At 51.0% G+C, this 22,310-nt stretch overlaps 1 protein-coding gene across 1 annotated transcript; it reads left to right on the plus strand.

Annotated features, from left to right (window-relative positions):
- The first annotated feature begins 360 nt into the window (after positions 1 to 360).
- On the plus strand, positions 361 to 21,833 carry Chaf1b (chromatin assembly factor 1 subunit B). Its single transcript, XM_052741237.1, has 14 exons — positions 361 to 492; positions 963 to 1,149; positions 1,724 to 1,856; positions 3,595 to 3,712; positions 4,595 to 4,698; positions 7,396 to 7,492; positions 9,574 to 9,658; positions 10,056 to 10,149; positions 13,037 to 13,106; positions 13,184 to 13,275; positions 15,669 to 15,831; positions 17,312 to 17,743; positions 20,593 to 20,687; positions 21,365 to 21,833. The coding sequence occupies exons 2-14, from the start codon at positions 1,024 to 1,026 to the stop codon at positions 21,475 to 21,477; spliced, it is 1,722 nt and encodes a 573-aa protein (XP_052597197.1). The 5' UTR covers positions 361 to 492; positions 963 to 1,023; the 3' UTR covers positions 21,478 to 21,833.
- Positions 21,834 to 22,310: the final 477 nt, after the last annotated feature.

Below are 22,310 nucleotides of genomic sequence, written 5' to 3' on the forward strand. Positions count from 1 at the left end.
CCCCTGAGTGCAGGGGTCACAGTCAGGGAGGGTCTGCTGATGGAACCCGCCACTGTAGGCTGGGCTGCGTCTCTCGCCCTGCTTTTCTTCCAGACTGTAAATTCCCCTCGGGCAGACCCGGGTCGGTTGAGCAGGCTGCGGCGACGCCTGGAAAAACACCACAGAACTGTTGGTTTTGCACCTCCAAGGTAGGACCAGCTCGGGGACAGAATTCCGGGTCCCGCCCAGCAAGAGCCACGGGCCCCGGCAGCCCCGCCCACGGGAAGGAGGGGCGTCCAGAGCCCCGCCCACCGGAAGCCTCGCTGCCGCAACAGCCCCGCCCACGGGGAGGAGGGACGCCCTAGGACCCCCGCCCAGCCGGAGCCCTTGCCCTGAGACAGCCCCGCCCACTCAGAGGAGGAGCGTCCGTAGCCCCGCCCTCTGAGAGGCGTGGTCTTCGGCGCGCGGGAAGCCGCGGGTGGTGGCGGCTCCTTGCGGACCGCGTCCCTGCAGGTAAGTTCCTTGCAGATCCCGGGTTTCGGTGCCTCTGAACCGGGTCGGGCTGCAGCTGCTCGCCGGGGCTGCGGGGCGGGATCGCGGCGCGGGCGCGGGCGCGGGCGCAGACAGAGGCCGGTCGGTCCCAGGCCGCAGTCCCGACCGGGACCCGGACCCGCGCGCCTCCCGCCAGGCCCGGCTGCGCCGCCCGAACCCGCGCCCCTCCCCACCAGTCCCTCTTCCCCGGAGGCTGCTGCCCAGGGTGACTGCCCGTACCCGGTTGCCGGTCCCTGGACCCCACCTCGGCGGGATGCGCTGTACCCCCCGCCTCGCCTCCATCTGGGGTATTTGGTTTCTTTCTCTTCCGGAACGGTAAAGTAGTGGAAGTCAGTGCCGGTGTGAGCGTTTTAGCTGAGGCTCGCCGATGCCCGCGTCGGTAGCAGCTTGCGTTGCAGTGCAGTTTACCTGGTTCGCCCTTGCTGTTCCAGGGTCGCTGTTTAACTCTGCTAACGTTTCCAGCCTCCCTCTGCCCGGTGGGGACTTGGGAGGATGAAAGTGATCACGTGTGAAATCGCCTGGCACAACAAGGAACCAGTGTACAGCCTGGACTTCCAGCATGGTGCCGCCTGGAGGATCCACAGGCTGGCTTCCGCGGGCGTGGACACCGCCGTCAGGGTAAATGGGCCGGTGGGAGGATACAGGAAAGTCCTATGTGGAGTCCAAGGTTTCGTTCCTTTATTTGAAACGGAAACCAGCACCTCAAGTCGGTTTGCTACCTAGCCCAGAATGCTAAATTCTCAGGTCTGGGGTAAGTAAGCAAGGAGTGCTGGCTAGATTGACTTTCTTAATTAAAGTTCTCTACTTTGTTACGAGTGGGTTCCCAGTACCTTAGAATAATGAGAACTCTGTTGCTGGCGTGCACTCCCAGCACCTGTGAGGTACAGGATGGAGCATCCGAAGTTGGAGATTCTCCTTAGCAATGAGTTTGAGGCCTGCCTGGGTTAGGTGAGACATTGTCAAAATAACTGAGTAGAGTTCCTGTGCCGTGCCCATTTCCTCTAGAAAGAACTGGAAGGGAAGATCGCAGGTCCTGGGACTGCTGGCTTACATTTTTGCTAACACTTCCTTCAATTTGCCAAGTTTCAAAAAGGAAATTGCATTTTCTACCAGAAAACAGATAGTTGTCTAGTGAGAGGGAGAGAGGAAGGTGGCTAGTGTCTTTCTCTTGTGAATATTTTGCTGTCAACAGATCTGGAAGGTGGAGAAGGGGCCAGATGGGAAAGCCATTGTGGAATTTCTCTCCAATCTCGCTCGGCACACCAAAGCTGTCAATGTCGTACGTTTTTCTCCAGCTGGGGAGATCTTAGCATCTGGAGGAGATGGTAAGTATTGTACTTAATAGCTCTTCAATCTGACACTTGACGTGTTTCCTGTCTAATAGTGACTTTTGAGCTGGGAGTGACATGGGCCTGCAACCATAGCACCTTGGAGGCTGAGACAGGGTGACTGAGAATTGAAGGGCTGGCCTGGGATAAACAGCAAGATACTGTCGAGGAAAGAAAGTCAAAAAATGAGACCTGAGACCTGAGACCTGTCTTCCATTTCGGGTGTCATTACCCTCCCTGTATGCCTTTGTATGCCTTTCAAATTATTTAATAAGTAACATTTTTGGACTGTATCAGAGTGTGAAGATGGAGGACAGAGCATTACACTCAGAAGGTATGTCTGAAAATAGCTCCTTCCCCATTTGTCCCCTGCAGGCTGGTTGGGTGTGGTAGGAAGAGTTGACACACAGTGACACTGTCATTGGCCTGGGATGGTGCTGAGCCTGTCTACGGTGCTGGGCGTGGGCCTGCACCTCTGTATAATCTTCCCATAATTTGTGTTTGGCGTAGATTGATTTGTATTGTCTGTGCTGTGATGGGAAAAAAGGATACAGAAAAAGTAATCTTTATACCATACATTAAATACTCTAGAGGACAGAATAACGTAAAGCAAATCATGGTTTTTGTTTGGAAAAAGTGTCATGATTGAATTCTGTGTCATGACGCCCAGAATGTGTGGGTGTGTGTCTGTGCACATGCATACAATGCACATGCATATACACATTTACAGGAAAGTGGTATGTGGAACAGCATTGAGGAGACTGTAGGCTGTCTCCTATGAACTGGCCCTGGACAGTTACCCTTTTACAAAGCCCCTTAGCCTTGAAGACCAAAATCTCCCTCCAGTCACCTCATGGAGGGTGCCGATCTTCCCAGGCCTGCCTCCTCTCCAGCAGGCTCCATGATGAGCTTGTGAGGTAGGATTCCAGGTGGCTTTAAGTGAGCTGTTTTTGTCTCTTCTTTTCTGCTCACTCATCCGATCTCCTTCCTGGACATGCTGAAAGGATCGCATGGCAGGTTATACGGTGAGCCTGTAGTCAGCATGGAGAAGTCGTCGGTTCAGACCGTTGCTAGTGTCAAGCTAAGGTTTCCGATGTGTCCATGACGATATGAATAGGTGGCAGTAGTCGGCGGCTTACCGCGTCCAAGCCCCTGTGTTGGCTTCCTGCGGACTGCCCCGTCCAGTCCTCACAGGGACCCTGTAAGATGGGTATGCAGCACGATGAAGCTTCCACAGACATGGTTTGCAGACCCTTACTTTTCCTCTTTCTGGTCAGCTATCCGTGTTTCTCTGGTTTCTCGATGCAGTTGGTTACTTTGAAGTGGTCTGTAGCTGGCCCAGGGACGCCTATATGTGTGATGATCCTAGGTCGGGTCTATTATGAATTGGTTTTGTTTTTGTTTTGTTTCATTGATGAAGGCAAATTTACTTATCCTGTTCAAATTCTTTGTGTTTTTCTAAGAGAGGGTCCCATGTAGCCCAGGCTAGCTTTAAACTCACCATGTAGCGAAAGGCTAACCTTGAATGCCTGATCCTCCTGGCTTAGACTCCCCAAGGCTGGATTACAGGCACATACCATCAGGCAGTCTGTCCATATTCTTAGAAGTGAATGACTCTTCATGGCCAGAGTGTCCACTGAGCAGCATAAAACTTACAAAACACCCTAAAACTCCAGAGATGGAGGAGGCATGGTGTGGGAAAGCCTTGTTCATGCTGTGCCTGTTCACTCCACAGACGCCGTCATTCTGCTGTGGAAGATGAATGATAGCAAGGAGCCAGAGCAGACCGCCTTTCAGGATGAGGATGAGGCTCAGCTGAATAAGGAGCACTGGACTGTGGTAAAAACCCTGAGGTAAGGGGAGGGGCTGTGGGAGTGAGCCTTCCCTTTTTTTAAATTAAAGATCTGTTTTTATTACTTTTTATAATTTATGATTATTTATGTGTACGAGTGAGAGTGCATGCCGTTGTGGGTACCTGCACAGGTCAGAAGCGGGCATCAGGTCCCTTAGAACTGGAGTTACAGGGGATACTGTGGTACTCGTTGGTGCTGAGAACCAAATTTGATTTCTCTGAAAGGGCAACAAGTGTGCTTAAGTTCCAGCTGGCGTGACTCTTCTTTACAGCCTGAATACTTTAATAATTTGTGTACCTGCCAGATGGTGGTGGCACACACCTTAAGGCAGAGGCAGGCAGATCCCTAAGTTCAAGGCCAGCCTGTTATACAGAGTGAGTTTCAGAATAGCAAGACTGCACAAGAGAAACCCTGTCTCAAAAAAACAAAACAAAATGTTCATGTGCCTAACTTAAAACTTTTGCCTACTTCATAACATAATAATGGATTAAAAACAGATAAGAATAGATATTTCCTTCTATTATGAGATTTTCCTTGGTTAAAAAAAAATAATTGACACATCCCCCCCTCCCACCCCCCTCACCCCCACCTTCTGCAACTGGTGGTTTTGAGCTAGGCAGCCTAGCTGTGTAGCCCAGGCTAGCCTTGAATTACATCCTGTTGCCCAAGTTCCCAGTGCTGGGATTATCCCCGTAGGCCTGCGAGGCCCTTTGACTTATTTTAGATCCAGCTATTTGAAAACACTGTTTGTAGCCAGGGCTGACACATCTCCACTGAGACCTTCTAGAGTCTCATTTGAACGCATGGTCCCAGACTTCGAACTTTTGGATAGCTTTTCTCTTCTGCAGAAATAATGTTATTTCTGCTGACTTTGGGCTTCAGGGGCCACTTGGAAGATGTGTATGACATTTGCTGGGCCACTGACGGGAATTTGATGGCCTCTGCTTCTGTGGATAACACAGTTATCATATGGGATGTCAGCAAAGGTGAGTGATATATTTATTTTATTAAAATTATGTGTATGTGCGCATGTGTGCAGTGTCGTGGAATCCAGGCTAGGTTGACCGATCCCCTGGAGATAGAGCTGTAGGCAGTGGTAAGGCTCCCAGTCTGGGTACTAGGAACCACCGAGCTTGATTCCTGTGCAAGAGCAGGAAGTGCTCTGACCTGCTGAGCTCCAGACCAGCTGGTGGTATACTTTTGCTGTTATGAGGAGGCAGGAAATGTTGTTAAGGGTGCTGAACAGGGAGCAGTTTTGGTAGAGGCAGAAATCAAGGCCTCATCCCAGACCTCCATCACTTCTTCTGTCAGTGTCTACCTCAATGACGTGTCCCTCTCCTGCCTCCTGCTTACCAGAGTTATTATTTGAGACCCCCCCCCCCCCCCCCCCCCCCCGGGTCCCAGAGTTCTCTCCCTCTGGTTTGTTACCCCCTATCAGGTTACTGTTCTGTTGCTGGGATAAGACACCAAGACCAAGGCGACTTATAAAAGAAAGTGTTTAATTTGGCGTTCATGGTTTCAGAGGGTCAGAGTCCACGTCCGTCATGGTGGGAAGTACAGCGACAGGCAGGCACGGCACTGGAGCCACACTGGAGAGCTTACATCTTACTCCACAGCCGTGAAGCAGAGAGGGAGAGCGAGCTAACTGGAAATGGCACAGCCGTTTTAAAGCCTTAAAATCCAGCCCCAGTGACACATCTTCTCCAACAAGGCCACACCTTCTAATCCTTCCCAGTTTCACCAACTGGGGACCCAACATTCAAATATATGAGCCATGGGGCCAGTGTCACTGAACCACCAGGCTCCCTCTGGCCTGCCGTTCTCTGTCTAGCTTGTCTCCAGTGTGATCCTAAATCATCAAAGTCTGTCCCTCTGACCCCCTTCCGCCCCTTTCACCCTTGGGGACAAAGCCCAGCTGGCGTCTGTGTTGTGTCCCGCCTCTGTTTCCCAGCCCTGGCCTCAGGCCTGTTTCTCGAACCCTTGCCCTTGGGCAGGCCTGTCCTCATGTTCCTCTCTTGACTAGCTGACTTGCTATCTACACAGGCCCCCTTGAGTGATCTTTTCAATCCCTAAAAATTGAGGAAGGAGGATGGCACAATTAGAATTAGGCTGAAGTGGCCGGGCGGTGTTGGTGCATGCCTTTAATCCTGGCACTCAGGAGGCAGAGGCAGGCGGATGGATCTCTATGAGTTCGAGGCCAGCCTGGTCTATGAGTTCCAGGACAGCCAGGGGTACACAGAGAGAGAGGGAGGGAGATCAGGCTGAAGCATGTCCCTGTGCCATGTGGGTCCTGGGCACTGGGTTAGCGGTGCTGGTGGGTGGTGGGTGTGGAAGCTGGGTGGCAGTGGGGTGGGTGAGAGGAGTTGGGAAAATGAAGGGTAGACCACTTGTTGGAGGAGGTTTTTCTCTCCCACCCCTCTCATGGATTGAACCCAGGGCCTTGGGCTTGCTTTTTTGTTTGCTTTCAAATGGTTAAAGCCTTTGAGTGGTAACTGGTGGGAGACCTGCTCCCACTTTTACCCCAGGGTACTCTTGAGTAGGGAGAAGTGAGAAATATTAGATAGAAGGAGATACCCAGGTGACGAGAGGAAAGACAGAAACACAGGATAGCCTTGGGAGGGCCTGGGTCCTTATTCTTCAACCCTGAACTTTATTCCAAAGGGCTTTTTTTGACAATGCCAAGTGGAAGAACAAAAGACGACTCCCCCCCTCAACACAGCCAAGTGCAGACCCTTCCAAACACCTGGTACCCAGGCCCGTGGTCCAGTCATCCTCTTATGCAGCCCTGCTGGTAAAGCAAGCTCAGATCTCACTAGGAAACCTCTGTGGGCTCCCACAGTAACTTAAATTATTAACTATTGCATGGTTCGAGTGAAGTATACTAGTCTGAAGTATACTAGTAATTTGGGGGCTAGTCAGTGGTTGGTTATAGCTTGGTAACTGTTTTCCTTTCATCCAGTAAAGCTCTGTGCCGCTGGCTTTCCCACGGAGTGTCCATGCCAGCCATCCCAGCTCCAGCCCTCCACCCTTCTGTGGGTGTGACCTAGCTTATGACTCTTCTGTCCTATTTTCTAAACTTCAGTTTATTGGTTTGTCTGTTTGAGTTTTTCGAGACAGGGTTTCAGGTAGCCCAGGGTGTCTTGAAACTCTTTATAGCCAAGGCTAGCCTTGGACCCTGGATCCCCCTACCCTCGTCTTCCCAAGTGGTCACTGGTGCACACATCTGGCCTCAGCTTCCTCTTTGAAACACAGGTCAGCTCCAGCTGTGGCTCCTCCTCCTCCTCTTGTTCCCGACCCCTCTCTCCACCATTAGCAGGTGTCACCACCACGCATGCTAAGCTCAGCTGTGACCGGGTGAGGGATGCTCTCGTCCCCGTCCCCCCTTCTTACCCAACCCAGAGGACTCAACACAGGTCTGGGATGCTCACACCTGCCTCCTGTGACCCACAGAGCCTTATGCTTGCTGTCGATGCCCGGCTCCCTTACTCTGACTGCTGTGATTGGAGGGCAGGGCTGTGTGGGGTGACCTGTGGGTCCCTCGAGCCTGACACGGGATTTGGAACACAGCCTCTCTGGACTGCCTGCGGAAGGGAGGGCTGGAACTAGGTAGTCGTGTGGAAGTCTTAGTTCGTGCGGTGCGCTTTTCGGGAGTCTTGGTAATGCTTTTGTGTGCTTCTTTGTAGGACAGAAGATTTCCATTTTCAATGAACATAAAAGTTACGTACAAGGAGTTACCTGGGACCCTTTGGGTCAATACGTTGCCACCCTGAGTTGTGACAGGTGTGTAAGTGACAGGAAAGGTTTTGCGGAGTTTATCACGGCCTCTCTAAGGGGATTGACAGTCTGGTTTGGGCTTTTGTTTTTGTTTTGCTTATTCTGACAAGACAGGAATTAGAGACCAATGAGGTCAGGTGCCTTATGCAGAGCTGACAGCATTGAATCTTCATTGGCTGGGTGAATTAATGGAGCAGGAGCTTGTGTCCATGCACCATGTGTGTGCCTGCTGCTCTTGGAGGCAGAAGATGGCATTGGATCCCCTGAAACTGGAGTTACCAGTAGTTGGGAGCTGTCAGCACTGGGAACAAACTGGGGTCCCCTACAAGAGCCATGCGTGCTCTTAGTCACCGAGCCCTCTCTCCACCCCATTACGAAGGACGTTTTAACGTCAACTCAACTGAATCCCACTTGATTTCCAGGAGACACACCAGTAAGGTGGTGGGTGGATTGAGATGGTCACTTCCCATTTCTTTTGCAGTGCTGGGGATCAGACAGAGTCTGCTGATGCTGGGCAAACACCCCACACTTGACGCTGATCGTGGTTTACTGCTGTAGCGGCTTTTATATACTTTTTTCTAGATTGATTTATTTTACTTTTATGTGTATGAGGGTTTGGCTGCATGTGTGCCCACAGAGGTCAAAACAGGTGACAAATCCTCTGGAACCGGAGTTCCAGACAGTTGTGAGCCGCCATGTAGGTGCTGGGAATTGAACCTGGGACCTCTGCAATCGCTGCCAGTGTTCTTAACCACTGAGCCATCTCGCCAACCCTTTATTGTTTTTTGTTTTTTGTTTTTTTTTTTTGAGACAATATTTCATGTAGCCCAGACTGGCCTCAAACTTTCTGCATAACCAAAGCTGTCTTGGAACTTCACATCCTCTTGCTTCACCTCCTGAGTGCTAGGATTTCCGCTTGCTCCACCATGCCCTGGGCTGTGCAGTGCTGGGGTCTGAAGACAGGCGTCAGGCATGCCGGGCAAGCATTTGGGCAGCGGAGCCACAGCCCCAGTCTCCGGCTGCTTTTAATATAAAGATTGAGTTTAATATGGCCCTGAAATAAGGACAGTACATAAGGATTAGGGTCTGTTTATTGTAGATGCTCCCTGTCTTAGTTAGGGTTTCTGTTGCTGTGAAGAGACACCATGACCACGGCAACTCTTAGAGAGGCAACTTTTATTTGTGGTGGCTTGCTTACAGTTTCAGAGGTTCAGTTCATTATGGCAGGGAGCATGGCAGCATGCAGGCAGACATGGTGCTGGAGATAGCCGAGTATCCTGCATCTTGCAGGCAACTGGAAGTCAACTGACTCACTGGGCAGTATCCTGAGCATAGGAAACCTCAAAGTCCACCCCTACAGTGACACACTTCCTCCAACAAGGCCACACCCACTCCAACAAAGCCACACCTCCTAATAGTACCACTCCCTATGAGATTATGGGGGCCGATTACATTCAAACTATCACACTCCTCCTCGGGAATGCTGTGCATTTTCTGCTGTCTCCTTGAGGCATGTTAGAGAGAACAGTTTGGTTAGTGGGAACAGTGTAACTTGGGAGCAAGATTCATTCACTGGCGTTTTCCATCCTTGCTCTTTAGAGGGCGGGAGGGGCACAATCATGTCTTTCTGATCCTCCTGTCTCAGCTTCCAGCGTCTCATTCTGTCGCCAAGACTGGCTTTGAACTCATGGTGATCCTCTAGGTGCTGGAATCACAGGTGTGAGTTTCTGTGTCTGGCATTCCTTACACTAGAAATCTCTGCAAACAAGACAGTCCACACAGAACAGATCTCACTCTAGTCACACATGTTGATATTGGGCCAGTCGTCATGGCTCACAAATGAGGATTCACCTTCCTCGTGTGGGGAGCAGAACTATTTATTCAGTGAGAGATAAGTAAGGGAAGTGAAGTAAAAATAAACGTGTTCCCTATTTCCCACTGTGGCATACTTAGGTGCTTCCTTCCGAATCCCTCAGTGAAGTCTAGTTGTCCGTAGCGGTTCAGCTGAAGCTGTGTGGCACCCACAGCCGGGCAGTAAGTTGTTAGAGATCCACTTCCTGTGTCGACTCAGACTTCTCTTTCTTCAGGGTGCTGCGCGTCTATAGCACTCAGAAGAAGCGTGTGGCCTTCAACGTTTCAAAGATGCTGTCTGGACTAGGGCCTGAAGGAGAGGTAGGAAGTACTTTTTATTATAATTTCATCTGTGTGTGGGCACATGTCCCAGCGGGCTTATGAAGGTCAGAAGTCAGTTCTCTGAAGGCACTGTGTGGCCGGCCACAAGTACCTTTACCCCTGAGCCATTTTGCCAGCCCAGCATAGACTATTTCACCTTTCCTTTCAACAATGCTTTGAGATCTGGGGACTCCTAACCCTTGCGGACCTATCAACCAACTAATGAGGCTTCCTCTCGGACTGCCTTCTTGGCCGACCAGTTCTCATGAATGATTTAATTCTGTGTTTCTGGGTAATTATTCCTGACTGGTGTGCCTCAGTTCTCAGCAAGCCAGTTCTAGGTGGTGAGCCTTTGTGTGAGATGTCTTGGAATGACTTCAAGCTCTGTGTGCCACAGGCAAGAAGCTTCCGGATGTTTCATGACGACAGCATGAAGTCATTCTTCCGCAGACTCAGTTTCACTCCAGACGGATCTTTGCTTCTCACTCCAGGTGTGTCTGACAACACGTGACAGGGGTGTGATGGCAGCATGGGGACGTCTGTGTTCCCATTGTGACACTTTTCAGCTCTGGCAAGTGTGAGCAGAGCGTACTGTCTGCACAACGTCCTTCGGGAACTTCAGACACTGCCACCCTGGCCATTGGATAATGTCATGGTTTTGATGTTCACAACAGTTTGGGAGTTGAGAGGCTCGGAGCGGTGTTTTCTCTAAGATGAATTTTTCTTAAAAGAGTTTTAGCTCTTACACATTCCCATCCGTCTGTCCTAATTTTTGTTTGTTCCACACATCCCAGGCAGACCTGGGATTCACTGTGTATCTAGTGGTAACCTAGAACTCCACCTCCCTTTCCACTCCCAGCAGCTGGGATGACAGGCATGCACCAGCACACGTTGTTTAAACAGTACTGGGACTTGAACCCAGGACCTCAAGCATACTAGGCAAGCATTCTACCAACTGAGCTACATCTGTATCCCAGAACTTGTTTTGTTTTGTCTTGTGTCATGGTCTTGTGTAGCTCAGGTTAGCCCTAGACTTGTTATGTAGCTAAGAATGATCTTGATTTCTGATCCCCAAATCTGTTTCCTGACTGCTGGGGTTATCGGTGTGCACCGCCGGGCCTGGGTCTGAAGGTTTAGCTTTCATGTGGTAAAGGTGTAGCCGGCTGTGACACAGATAGAAGTGGCAGCTGATGCTTTTGATACAATGTATCCTATGCAGCAGCCCTCTCAATTGGCAAGAAAACAAAACACAAATGTAGACAGCCCTAAAGGAAAATGAGGACTGGCTGTAACTCATTGGTCAAGTGCTGGCCTAACGTGTGTGAGGCTCTGAGGGCCATAAATAAATAGAGTAATGAGGGAAGGGTCCAGTGCATCCAAGAACCGGTTCTGACGCCCAGAAACAGGCAAACACAGAACTGAACTGTGGTGACAGTGTAGATGTTGCTACTCTCCTCAAATTGAAAAAAGTAACAGTTCCAGTTAGTGCCCTGCAGGATGTGGGTACATACGCTGGGAATGCTGCTTGTTAGAGTGTTTCAAGTGCAGCCTGGCAACAGTTAACGCCATCCAATCCCTGTCTCACATCTGAGACATAATTCCTTAGCAAAGGAAAGGGCATAGGAATCTATAGGCCTGTATGTCAACGCCATGTGGTGGCTCTTGGCTGTAATTCATCACTTAATGTTGGAAGGAGGAGGCAGGAGAACCAGGAGTTCAAGGTCATCCTTGGCTGTATAGTGAGTTGGAGGCCAGCCTGGGATGCATGAGACCCTGTCTCAAACAAACAAATCAAAACCAAGCAAATAAAAACAACCAACCCTCCCACCAAACCAAAATATCTAAAGCCTCCGAATCAGTACCTCTCAACAGAAGATGGTATTTTTCTACTAGTAAATATTGTAGCATGACCAAAAAAAGGCCTTAGTGCTCTGTGTGCCAACTTATGAGCTGTTGACAGGAACAAGCAAACTGTAAATCTGCTGCTTACAACAGATAGACTGAAAGACCACCCTGTGGGAGTGTGTGTGCCTGAGCTGTGGGGAGCTGTTGGATGTGCCCAGGGAGACAACCAGCATTGGTTTGTCACAGTGGGGTAGTGAGGAGAGGTGGGCAGGGACTAGCTAAGCGCAAAAGCAAGAGTAATGCGTCCCTTGTAGTTCTAGAATGGTCGTTTACATGTCAGACGCATGCACATACGTTTTAAACCATGTGACAGTCAGTTCTGCAAGAGGCTGCAGGATGCAGCGTGGGCTAGGTCTCCAGACAACCCAAGGGTTGGTTTGGGGAGATGGACAGCCAAGGTCTGAATGCTGGGAACAGACCTGGGAGCGCTGAGGTGGAGCGCTGGCAGCTGGGTCTGCCTCTGCTCTCTTGGCTCTCTTTAAGGGATTTATCGATTTCTTCCAATCTTTTGTTTGTCTTTTCCTCAGTTTCTTCAAGGGAATTCTTTCATGTCCTCCTTAAGGGCCTCTATCATCTTCATACAGTTATTTTTAAGATCGTTTTCTTCTGCCTCATCTGCGCTGGGATGTTCAGGTCTTGCTGATATAGAACCACTAGGTTCTGGTGGTGCCATATTGCTCTTTATGTTGTTGAATGTGCTCTCACACTGCCGTCTACCCACCTGGGTTTGGGATAGTTATAGGTACAGGTGTTGATTCCTGTGATGTCTTTGCTGGTTGGGTCTTTTGTTCCTTTTTTGTCTATTTCCTTTATAATCTTGGCCTGAATGGCCAAGGGTTCTGGTGATTGGCGGTTGTCAGGTCCAGTAGGGTTGTCTCAGCTGAGGTTTGTGGGGTTTGGGTACCTAGATCCCGCTTATCGTCCGGTTCTTCTGGCTGACGTGGGCTTTCCCTGTGCCTGTGGGGTCTGTTCTTCCTGCTGGTGTGGGTGGTGCCTGTGCCTATAATCTGCTGGTGTTGCTGGAGAGGGCTGTTCCCGGGGAGGAAGCTGGGGTAGGTGGGACTGGGCAGCAGAGTGGGTCTGCTCTTCTAGCTGGTGTTGGCGGGATGGTTGGCCAGGGGAGGATGATGGATTCGGTGGCTCTCGTAGGTTAGTCCAGTGGGTGGCGTTGGTGGTGGAGTGGCCTGCCCGCAGGACGCTTGCCTGCTGGACTGCCTCTGTTCTCAAGCACAGGGTTTACAAGTGAATGCTCCTGACTCCAGTTCTTCCTGCCCTGGGCTTCCTCCCTCAGGTGGAGGTGACAGGCAGGTGGAACTGGACAAAGGGAACATTTGTGTGTGCTTCTGTCACAGACACATTGTCAGTTTACCACTCCAGGGGAGGAATATTTTGCAAGCCAGATGGGAAGGCTTGGGATCTTTTGCTGGGCAACAGTGTAACCGTGACTCTTCCCTCCCTCCCCCTGCTCCCCAGCTGGATGTATGGAATCTGGTGAAAATGTGACAAACACAACGTATGTGTTCTCCAGAAAACACCTGAAAAGGTACGCGCCTGAAGAGCTGCCTCGGTTTGCCTTGCCGAGCGGCGGGGCCTGTTGCTAACCTGTGGTCACCCTTGCAGGCCCATCGCCCACCTTCCGTGCCCTGGGAAAGCGACTCTCGCTGTCCGCTGCTGTCCTGTCTACTTTGAACTGAGGCCAGTGGCGGAAACAGGTACATCAGAACCACAGTGTGTGGGGTGTGTGCTTTCCCCGGAGTCGGGACTTGGTGGCTGTCTTGTGGAGAAAGCTGTGCAGATTTGGCTCAGATTTTTAATTTTGTTCCCTTTACGTGTAAAAATGATCTATTTCTGAGGGCATCCTATGTTTCAGTGTGTGTACAATGTAATGTTTATATTAGGGCATGTCTCTTAGGATGTTTCAGTGTGTGTATAATATAATGTTTAAATCAGGGTGTGTCTCATCTCTTCGATGTTGACATTTGCTGTGAAGACATCAAGAGTCCTGCCCATAGCCTTTTTGACATGCATATTCCTGTGTAGTGTCCCATAATGCATAGTGTGCCTTTATTCTCATTGTCAAGAGTACACTTTCTCATCTACAGCAACGTTAAAAAATACATTAGTACTAACTAGTTTCATTGTGTTTTTCCATGAGGCTTTTTGTTGTTTGGGGTCTTGTGTAGTCTAGGTTGGTTTCAGACTCACTGTCACACGGCTGAGGATGGCCCTGGACACTGGGGTCCCGGGCATGCACCACCACACCCAGTTAGGTGTCCCCGAGTCTTAAACCCGGGGCTCTGCATGCTAAGCCAGTTGAGCTACGGCCCCAGCCCTTCCTCTTCTTTTTGTGTGTCTGAATTTTTAACCTCATGCCATAGATTGTGTCTACCTTAACCAATGCTGGTCTTGTAAATATTCTTGAACTTTGTTCGGGGATGAAGTTATATTGCTTAGAAACATTTTGATCCTTTGGGCTGTTGCTTTTAAGGTTCTTTAAATAGGACCAGGCAGCATTTGGTTCACAGCACACTTGGCACCCTAAGGCAAAGCCTTTTGCACACTCACTGATGTCCAGCGACTGTGAGGTTTCCCTGAGCCTGGGAAGCACACACCGCTGGCCTGTTTTGTTCTCTGAGGTCCTTCCTCAGTCCCAGGAAGTGTCTCCGCTGGTCTGCTCCAGTCCGCACTGAGCTGACAATTCACTTGTAGCCTGGAGCTTTCCAGCTGCCTTGGTCTTCCTGAGCTCCGAGGCCCAGGCTTTCAGCTGAGACTCTCCGAAGCTGGGCCTGGGGTCTGTGCCTTTCCTGGGCTTGCCTTGGAGCCAGTGGAGGTGACTGTGGACTCTGTGTACCTGCTCACTCTCGGGGTCGCTGTCCCTCACCACCTGCTGGCCAGTGTCTTGAAAGCTGCTGTCCACTTACTTAGTCTAGTAGAGTGGGGAAAGTATTCTGGTCCCTGTTTCCTTCAGGGTGGAAGCAGACGCTGCTTTAAACTTTTTCAAGATTTATTTATTTAATATGTATACAGTATTCTATCTGCATGTATTCCTGCCCGCCAGAAGAGGGCACCAGATCTCATTACAAATGGTTGTGAGTCACCATGTGGTTGCTAAGAATTGAACTCAGGACCTCTGGATGAGCAGCCAGTGCTCTTAACCTCTGAGCCACCTCTCCAGCCCTACTTTAAACTTTTCAATCCTTAATGTAAATGACATCGCTAACTACATAGAGCTTTAAAAACATGACTTGAGCAGGCATGGTCGTTCACACCTGTTATCTGAGCACTTGGGAGGCTGGCACAGAGTCTTGCTGTGAGTTTGAAGTTTGCTTGGGCTGTATGGGGATTATAGGTCAGCCTGGGCTAGAGAGTGAGGCTTGCGCGCACACACACACACTCCTGCCACGCCCTCCCCCAAAAGAGACAAGCTATCACTTGCTAAAGGAAACACTTTATGAACTCTATAAAGTAGACACTAAATGAAAGAAACCGTTCTCCTAACAGAAAGCTGCACTTCTTAGAAGGTTCACGACACTCAGAACCCCTTGGTTCCTGGGGGCCTCTTATTCTTCCTCACATAAATGGAAGGAGCTGAATTCTTTTTTTGTTTGGTTTTGTTTTCTGAGACAGAGTTTCTCTGTGTAACAGCCCTGGCTGTCCTGGAACTTGCTCTGTAGCAGGCTGGCCTCGAACTCACAGAGATCCGTCTGCCTCCTGAGTGCTGGGACTAAAGGTGTTCAGCACCGACACCCGGCTTGAATTCTTTTTATTGAAATTTTTATTTTATTATTATGTGCAAGTGTGTTGTTGAGGGTGGTGGTTTCGTGCCTCACGGTATGTGTGCAGGTCAGAGGACAACTTGAAGGAGTCAGCTCTCTCCTGTCACCATGTGGGGGTCAAACTCACATGGGCAGGCCTGGTGGCAGCCGCCTTTACCCACTGATCCGTCCTGCCAGCCAGGAACTGAGCTCGTCTGTACGGCTTACAGTAAACTAGCCCCTAGTGACATGGCATTCCCTTCCCCGGAGGGAGGAATTTGGGGAGGATTGGCTCTCTCCTTTGGGAACTGCGCTTCTGCAGCCTCAGTCAGCTTGTCCTCTCCCCACAGAGGAAGCGTTGGAGGAGCCCAGCCCTGAGCTGGTGAGCCTGCCCTACCGGATGGTGTTTGCCGTGGCCTCCGAGGACTCCGTGCTGCTCTATGACACTCAGCAGCCTTTCCCATTTGGCTACGTGTCTAACATCCATTACCACACCCTGAGCGACATTTCCTGGTGAGTAGCTAACAGACAGAGGCTGTGGAGGAGGTGGGGCCTCTCCGTCAGGGAGTATGGTCTTGCTCACCAGTTTTGTTTCGGGTGAGTGTGCGCGCGCATACATGTGCATGGCGCGCGTCTGAACACCAGAGGACACATGTGCATGGCGCGCGTCTGAACACCAGAGGACACATGTGCATGGCGCGCGTCTGAACACCAGAGGACACATGTGCATGGCGTGCGTCTGAACACCAGAGGACAACTTGCAGGAGTCTGTCCTCTCCTTCCACACGGGTCCAGGGACCCGAACTGAGGTCATCGGTCTTGCGCACAGACACTCTGACATGTTGAGCCATCTCTCTTCCCAGCAGTGAGTTCTGACGCCATGCACATAGCTCTGTGGGGTCAGCCAAATCCCAGTAAGCTGAGGGGAAGCCCTGGGGACTTGCTGGTCAGAGACCTCACTTGCCCGTATCACGTGATGCTGCCCTTCCTCGATGCCTTAGCTCCCTGCAGACTCCATTGCCTTGGGCTCTCCCTGTACCCCAGCAAGCCTGGCCACTCACCAGTATTTCTTGTCCCTCCCCCAGTGCCATGTAGCTTCGGGTGGCCTAACTCTATTCTGTGCCTGAGGATGACCTTGAAATCCTGACCCTCCAGCTTCCCCTTGCCTTGTGCTGGGATGAGAGGCATTTACCCACAAGCCCAGTTCATGCTTGGTACTGAACCCAGGGCCTTGGACACACTAGGCAGGAACTCTACCAACCAAACTACCTCTGTAGGTCCTTTGTTTTTCTTTAAATTTTTTTATATAAGACTTTTTTTTTTTTTTTAAGATTTATTTATTTATTAGGTATACAGCATGTCTGACTGCAGGCCAGAAGAGGGCACCAGATCTCATTACAGATGGTTGTGAGCCACCATGTGGGTGCTGGGAATTAAACTCAGGACCTCTGGAAGAGCAGTCAGTGCTCTTAACCTCTGAGCCATCTCTCCAGCTCCCTATATAAGACTTTTTATTTAGTGTGTGTGGGTATGTGTGTGTGTGTGTGGGGGGGTGTGTGCCACAGCTCACATCGGGAGGTCAGAGGTCAGCTCCGTAGAGTTGGTCCTCTGCTGTCTCCTCACATAGCTCCCGGGAGCAGCTCGTCATCAGGCTTGAACAGCAAGCGCCTTCTCCGACTGACCTGTCTCAGCCGCCCTAAATTTATTCTTTATGTTGAGAAAAGAAAAGATCGCCTCACATTTATCCAGGTGAAGGTGATCGGAGGGCACATAGATCCCGGTGGCTCCGGAGACCGAGGTGGGATTGGGAAAGGACACTCTGCGTGCCTGAAGAGCGTGTTCAAACCGTCTGCTGTGTGGTTCCCCTGACTGTTGCCTTCAAACAAACACAACTTGTGATTGGCTCCACCTTCCATTTCCTGCCTGGTCTTGGAAGTGTGAGCGTGATCTGTAGACGTCAGTAACTGACTTCTTCCTTGTTCTGGGAACACAGGTCCAGTGATGGGACCTTCCTGGCCATTTCCTCCACGGATGGTTATTGCTCATTTGTGACCTTCGAGAAGGGTGAACTTGGCATACCTTTGAAGGAGAAGCCAGTTTTGAGCATAAGAACTCCTGATACAGCAAAGAAAACCAAGAACCAGACACACCAGGGATCTTCACCAGGATCCAGATCGGTCGAAGGGACCCCCACTGGCAGAATCCAGGACCCCAGCAGTCCCTGCACCACCCCCTCACCAACCACACAGTCTCCAGCTCCGTCTGCCATCAGGGACAGTCCCTCAGCCACGCCTGCTGGCAAAAGCTCCTTGCCACGACCTTCTGAGGAGAAGACCCTGCAGCCCGCTAGTCAAAACACAAAAGCCCCTCAACCCCGGAGGGTCACACTGAACACGCTGCAGTCCTGGAGCAAGACAACTCCCCGGTAAGAGCATTTGACAAAACAAGAAACTGTCGTTGGGAAATGAGCCCCGGCAAACACTGAAGGGACCACTTCCCTCCTTCTGGACCTGCGTGTCCTACCTAGGGGTAAAGCCTAGCCTCTGCCCATGGTACCATCTGTGATGTGTGCTAGGTGGCCTGCCTCCCCTGCTGTCGGTCCTGGGTCTTTTCTTCTGTCTTCTTGCCTTGTCTCCTGACTCTGCTGTCATGTTTCCAGAGTACACTCTGCCCTTTGCGATCTTCGTGCCTGCGTCCTGGGGGAGGCCCTGGATACCTACTCCTGGTGACGCTAGAGTCTTGCTGAGACCGATTTGAGTGCATCTTCTGTCTCCTGGTCTTGTGGCCCCCGCCCCGGTAGTGTTCTCTGGCAGGGGTTTGTTCCGCTTAGGTTATGAGCATACAAGGACAGGAAGAGCCCTCTTTTCAGCCAGCGGCACCAGGCACCCCGTGGTGTAGGAAATCACGGGAGTGCTCCGTCACGGAGCTCTCCGACACTCACTGAATGCCTGAGACAGTCACTGAGAAGGAGGAAAGCCTTGTTTGGCTCACAGGCTCTGAGGCATCAGTCCAAAGTGAACCGCCTCTTAGCTCTGGGCCGTGTCACTACAGGATGGTGGGCGTGTGGGGGAAGGAGGCTGCTCACCTCATGGAGGCCGAGAGGACCGAGCAGGGAAGAAGGAACCAGTGTCCTTGTATCCCCTTCAAGGGCACCCTCAGTGACCCAGCAGCGTCCCTTGGCCCTCCCTCCCATAACACCACAGCCCAGGGACCTTCTACTGGGGCCTTTGCAGGAGGCTTATCCACACCATCACAGGCACATTCCTATAAACTTCGAGTCTTATATTTATTTATTTAAAATGGAAGCAGGGTCTCATGGAGCCCAGGCTGGCCTGGAACTTTCTGCAGTCCTCCTGCCCTGTCCCCTGAGTGCTAGGGTCATCCAGTTTTATGTATTGCTGGGGACTCTGTCCATGCTAGGCAAGTACCCTGCCAAGTGAACTACATTCCCAACTCCTGATTTAATTTTGATTAGTACATTATTACCATATGTTCCCATGGGGTACATTGCGTTTGTTTTTTTTCCAGACAGGGTTTCTCTGTGTAGCCCTGGCTGTGCTGGAATTTGCTCTGTAGACCAGGCTGGCCTTGAACTCAGAGGCCTGCCCTTGCCTCATGAGTGCTGGGATTAAGGCGTGGGCCACCACCACCCAGCATCTTTGTCTAGCAGTGACACTGCCAGCTGCCGAACCCCTCGTCCCTCTCCTTACTCCAGCCTCCATCACGCTCTCACTCCATGTGAGATCAATCCACGTGGCATGATGGCACGCACCTCCAGGCACTTGGGAGACTGAGGCAGAAAGACTGAGTTTGGGGCATCCTGGACCACGTGATAAGTTCCAGACCAGCTTGAGTACATCCAAGACCCTGTCTCAGTCCCCCATCCCTACCCCCAAGAAAAATCCATGAGTGCAACCCTTCTGATCCCTCATCTCGGGGAGATCCTGGTCTGGTACTCAGCAAATCCTCCAGGCTTATCCACGTGACACAAATGGGGGATTCCCTCCTTCAGGGCTGAGGAGAGCTGCTGTGTGCGCATCTTCCCGAGCTGCTTGGCTGTGGGCATTGGTGGGCTGGGGCCTCCCGGGTGATGTCCTGGCCACAGCCATCTGCTAGCATGCATTTGTGCCGGCATTTCCTGCTGCAAACAGCTGCTGCCCACCAGAAGGGGCCAGTGCCAGCCTGGATTTTCCTTCCTTCTTCATCTCTGATGCCCAGTTGTCCCCTGACACTGCACTGCCCACTCCACCTGTCCCTTCTCATCCTCTAGGTGGACTCAGTGAGGTGTGGGCTGCTAGGCTGGATTCCCACTCCTTACCTCCCAGTCTCCTGCTGTGTTCCTCCGACCATTACTGAATTCATAATACAATTCAAATGTAATGTTTGGCTCTTTTGAAATCTATTTTGTATAGAATAAGAATGCATTTTTAAAAACTGTGTGTGTGTGTGTGCACGCGCATGAGTGCACATACTCATGTGCACACAGGTGTCCTTGGAGGCTAGAAAACGATGTCAGGTCCCCTAGACATCCTCCTGGGAGCTGTACTTGGGTCCTCTGGCAGAGCAGCAAACACTCCTCATTTCTAAACCATCTCTCCAACCCCACAATGTGGTGAATTTTTCTTTTTTTGTCTCTTGGTGTTTTGAAACATGTTTTTACCATGTATCCCTAGCTGTCCTGGAACTCACTGTGTAGACCAGGCTGGCCTCGAACTCATAGTGATCCACCTGCCTCTGCCTCCCTGAGTGCTGGGGTTAAAGACGTGCGCCACCACTGCCACCACTGGGCGTAAGATGTGTTTTTAATATTCTGTTTCTTTTAGGTGTGGGAAGGCATTCTTTGAGATATTTTTGGTGTTAAATTGCTTCTCTTGATGTCTTCTGATCCATTTACCAAGTTCCCTGCAGTTTTAACTTTAAAAAGAAAGCACTAGTTATTGGGAAGCAAAACTCCAAATTTAAAAAGGGACCATGTGTGTTTTGGGTTCACATTCTGCAAGGTGTGAACTAGACTCCTACCCAGCAGGGCTCAGCTTTTGGAACTTGGGTGATTGGTTATGGTGACGGTTGACTATGAACTGTGGTGGCAGAGCCTCCCACGAGAACATTGTCCTCACTGGGCATGGCAGCATGTCACAACATTTATGACCCTGCTGGATATGCTCTGGGGGAAAATCTATGCATTTCCTTTGGTGGTTTTGAAACTTAGCTTTATACCTAAACAGTTTCTCTGACACTAAGGAGCAGCTCCCCCTTTTACTTTTTCTAATTAAGGAGAATAAACTTAACACCGTTAAAAGCAGAAGCTTCGCCCAATCCACTGCCCACCAGCGGAACTGCCCCCTCCTCCACAGAAGAGATGGAGCCAGGTAAGAGGGCTGTTCCGGCTTTGGCAGGCATTTCATCGATAGGATGTGTTCTTTGGAAGTTAACACCTGACCTTATAAAGGAAGCTCTGAGAAGGCCAATGTCCTATCGCGACTGTCCTTTGGACATGATGGCGTTTGCTTTACCAGGAGTAAAGTGACCCTTGCACTGAACGGTAGAGGCTTCTGGGGGATAGGTCTCTCCACTTCATGCCAGCTGACGTCTGGGGCAGACGAGTAGTATTGCAGGGGGCTTAATAACATCCCTGAGGACACCTTTTTTTTTTTTTTTTTAAGGATTTATTTATTTAATGTACTTTGGGTTCTGTCTGCAGGAATGTGTGAGGGTGTCAGATCCCCTGGGACTGGAGTTACAGACACTTGTGAACTGCCGTGTGGGTGCTGGGAATTGAACCTGGGTTCTCCAGAAGAACACTCAGTGCTCTTAACTGCTGAGCCACCTCTCCAGTCCCCACCTGATGCCACCTCTTACCCTGTCACATCCTCAGCTGTGGCAGACGTGGCCTGTCTTGACACGCAGTCACCTTGGTGTATCTCTGTGCCTTGTGGCAGTACCGGATCTCACAGGCCATTCACCCCTCATCTTGACTCTGTGTTTCCCGTCACCTGACCTGACTCGCCCTCACTGCTTGCTAACTTTATGTCTGTTCATTTTTCAGAGATGCCCGGAGAGCCCCAGGACGAGCCTCCCGAAGTGAAAAGGCCCAGACTTCAGGAACATGAAGGAGGTGCCCAAACCCTGGGTCCTGATGAGGCTCCCAAGTCTTCTTGAGGCCTGCTGGGGTCCGGCACCCCTGTGTGCAGGAGGCCCAAGAGCTGAGGCTGGTTACAGTGGTATTGGAGCGGAATAAATACCCATGAGTTGATTCCCGTAGAGAAATGTGTCTGCTGACTGTGCTCCAGCAGCCAGCGTACCCTTCTTCTGTCATCCCTTTCTACGGGGACTCTGTGGAGCGAGGCCAATGCCTCTTTTTTTGTTTGTTTGTTTTGTTTTGTTTTTCGAGAGGGTCTCTCCGTGTCGCCCTGGCTGTTCTGGAACTCCCTTTGTAGCCCAGGCTGGCCTGAAGCACACAAGAGATCCACCTGCCTCTGCCGTCTGAGTGCTGGGATTAAAGGCGTGCGCCACCACTGCCCGGCTAACGCCTCTTTGATGAGTTTCTGAGACTAGGAAATGTGATCTGCACCTGGGTCCCTTCACTTGAGGGACTTAACACACTTGGGTGCTGAGGAGAAGAGACAGGAGGGGCCGGCCACTTGGACCACAAATGAGAAATCCAAGTGGAAGCCTGCAGTGCTCCCAGTGGCCACTGGAGGTCACTCACTCACTGACTCTGCTCGGAGGCCTGGAGGGCTGGCCTGCCTGGCCTTGCAGCAGGCATGGGCAGAGTGGTCTCCCACGTCAGCTTAAGGCCCTGGTGGCCAGAGCTGGACACACATGCAAGAGAATTATGAGTGAAACGTGTGAATGCTCATTGGTTCATTTGTGCTTCCTCTGGTTTTGTACATGTATGTGCACGCGTGTGTGCGTATGATCCCTGTGCACATGCCGAGGTCAGAGAACAATCTGGTAGTCGGGTCTCGAGAACTGAACTCGGGTCTCCAGGC

The sequence above is a fragment of the Peromyscus californicus genome, unplaced genomic scaffold, assembly GCF_007827085.1.
Source record: "Peromyscus californicus insignis strain IS unplaced genomic scaffold, ASM782708v3 Scaffold_16__1_contigs__length_79575227, whole genome shotgun sequence".
NCBI lineage: Eukaryota > Metazoa > Chordata > Mammalia > Rodentia > Cricetidae > Peromyscus > Peromyscus californicus.

Bases quoted from the DNA above. Each gene is read 5' to 3' on its own strand.
- Chaf1b (XM_052741237.1), top strand. From the start codon at position 1,024: ATGAAAGTGATCACGTGTGAAATCGCCTGGCACAACAAGGAACCAGTG. The intron at 7,493-9,573 runs GTGTGTAAGTGA...CTCTTTCTTCAG, and splicing joins GCCACCCTGAGTTGTGACAG to GGTGCTGCGCGTCTATAGCA. The intron at 9,659-10,055 runs GTAGGAAGTACT...TGTGTGCCACAG, and splicing joins GACTAGGGCCTGAAGGAGAG to GCAAGAAGCTTCCGGATGTT.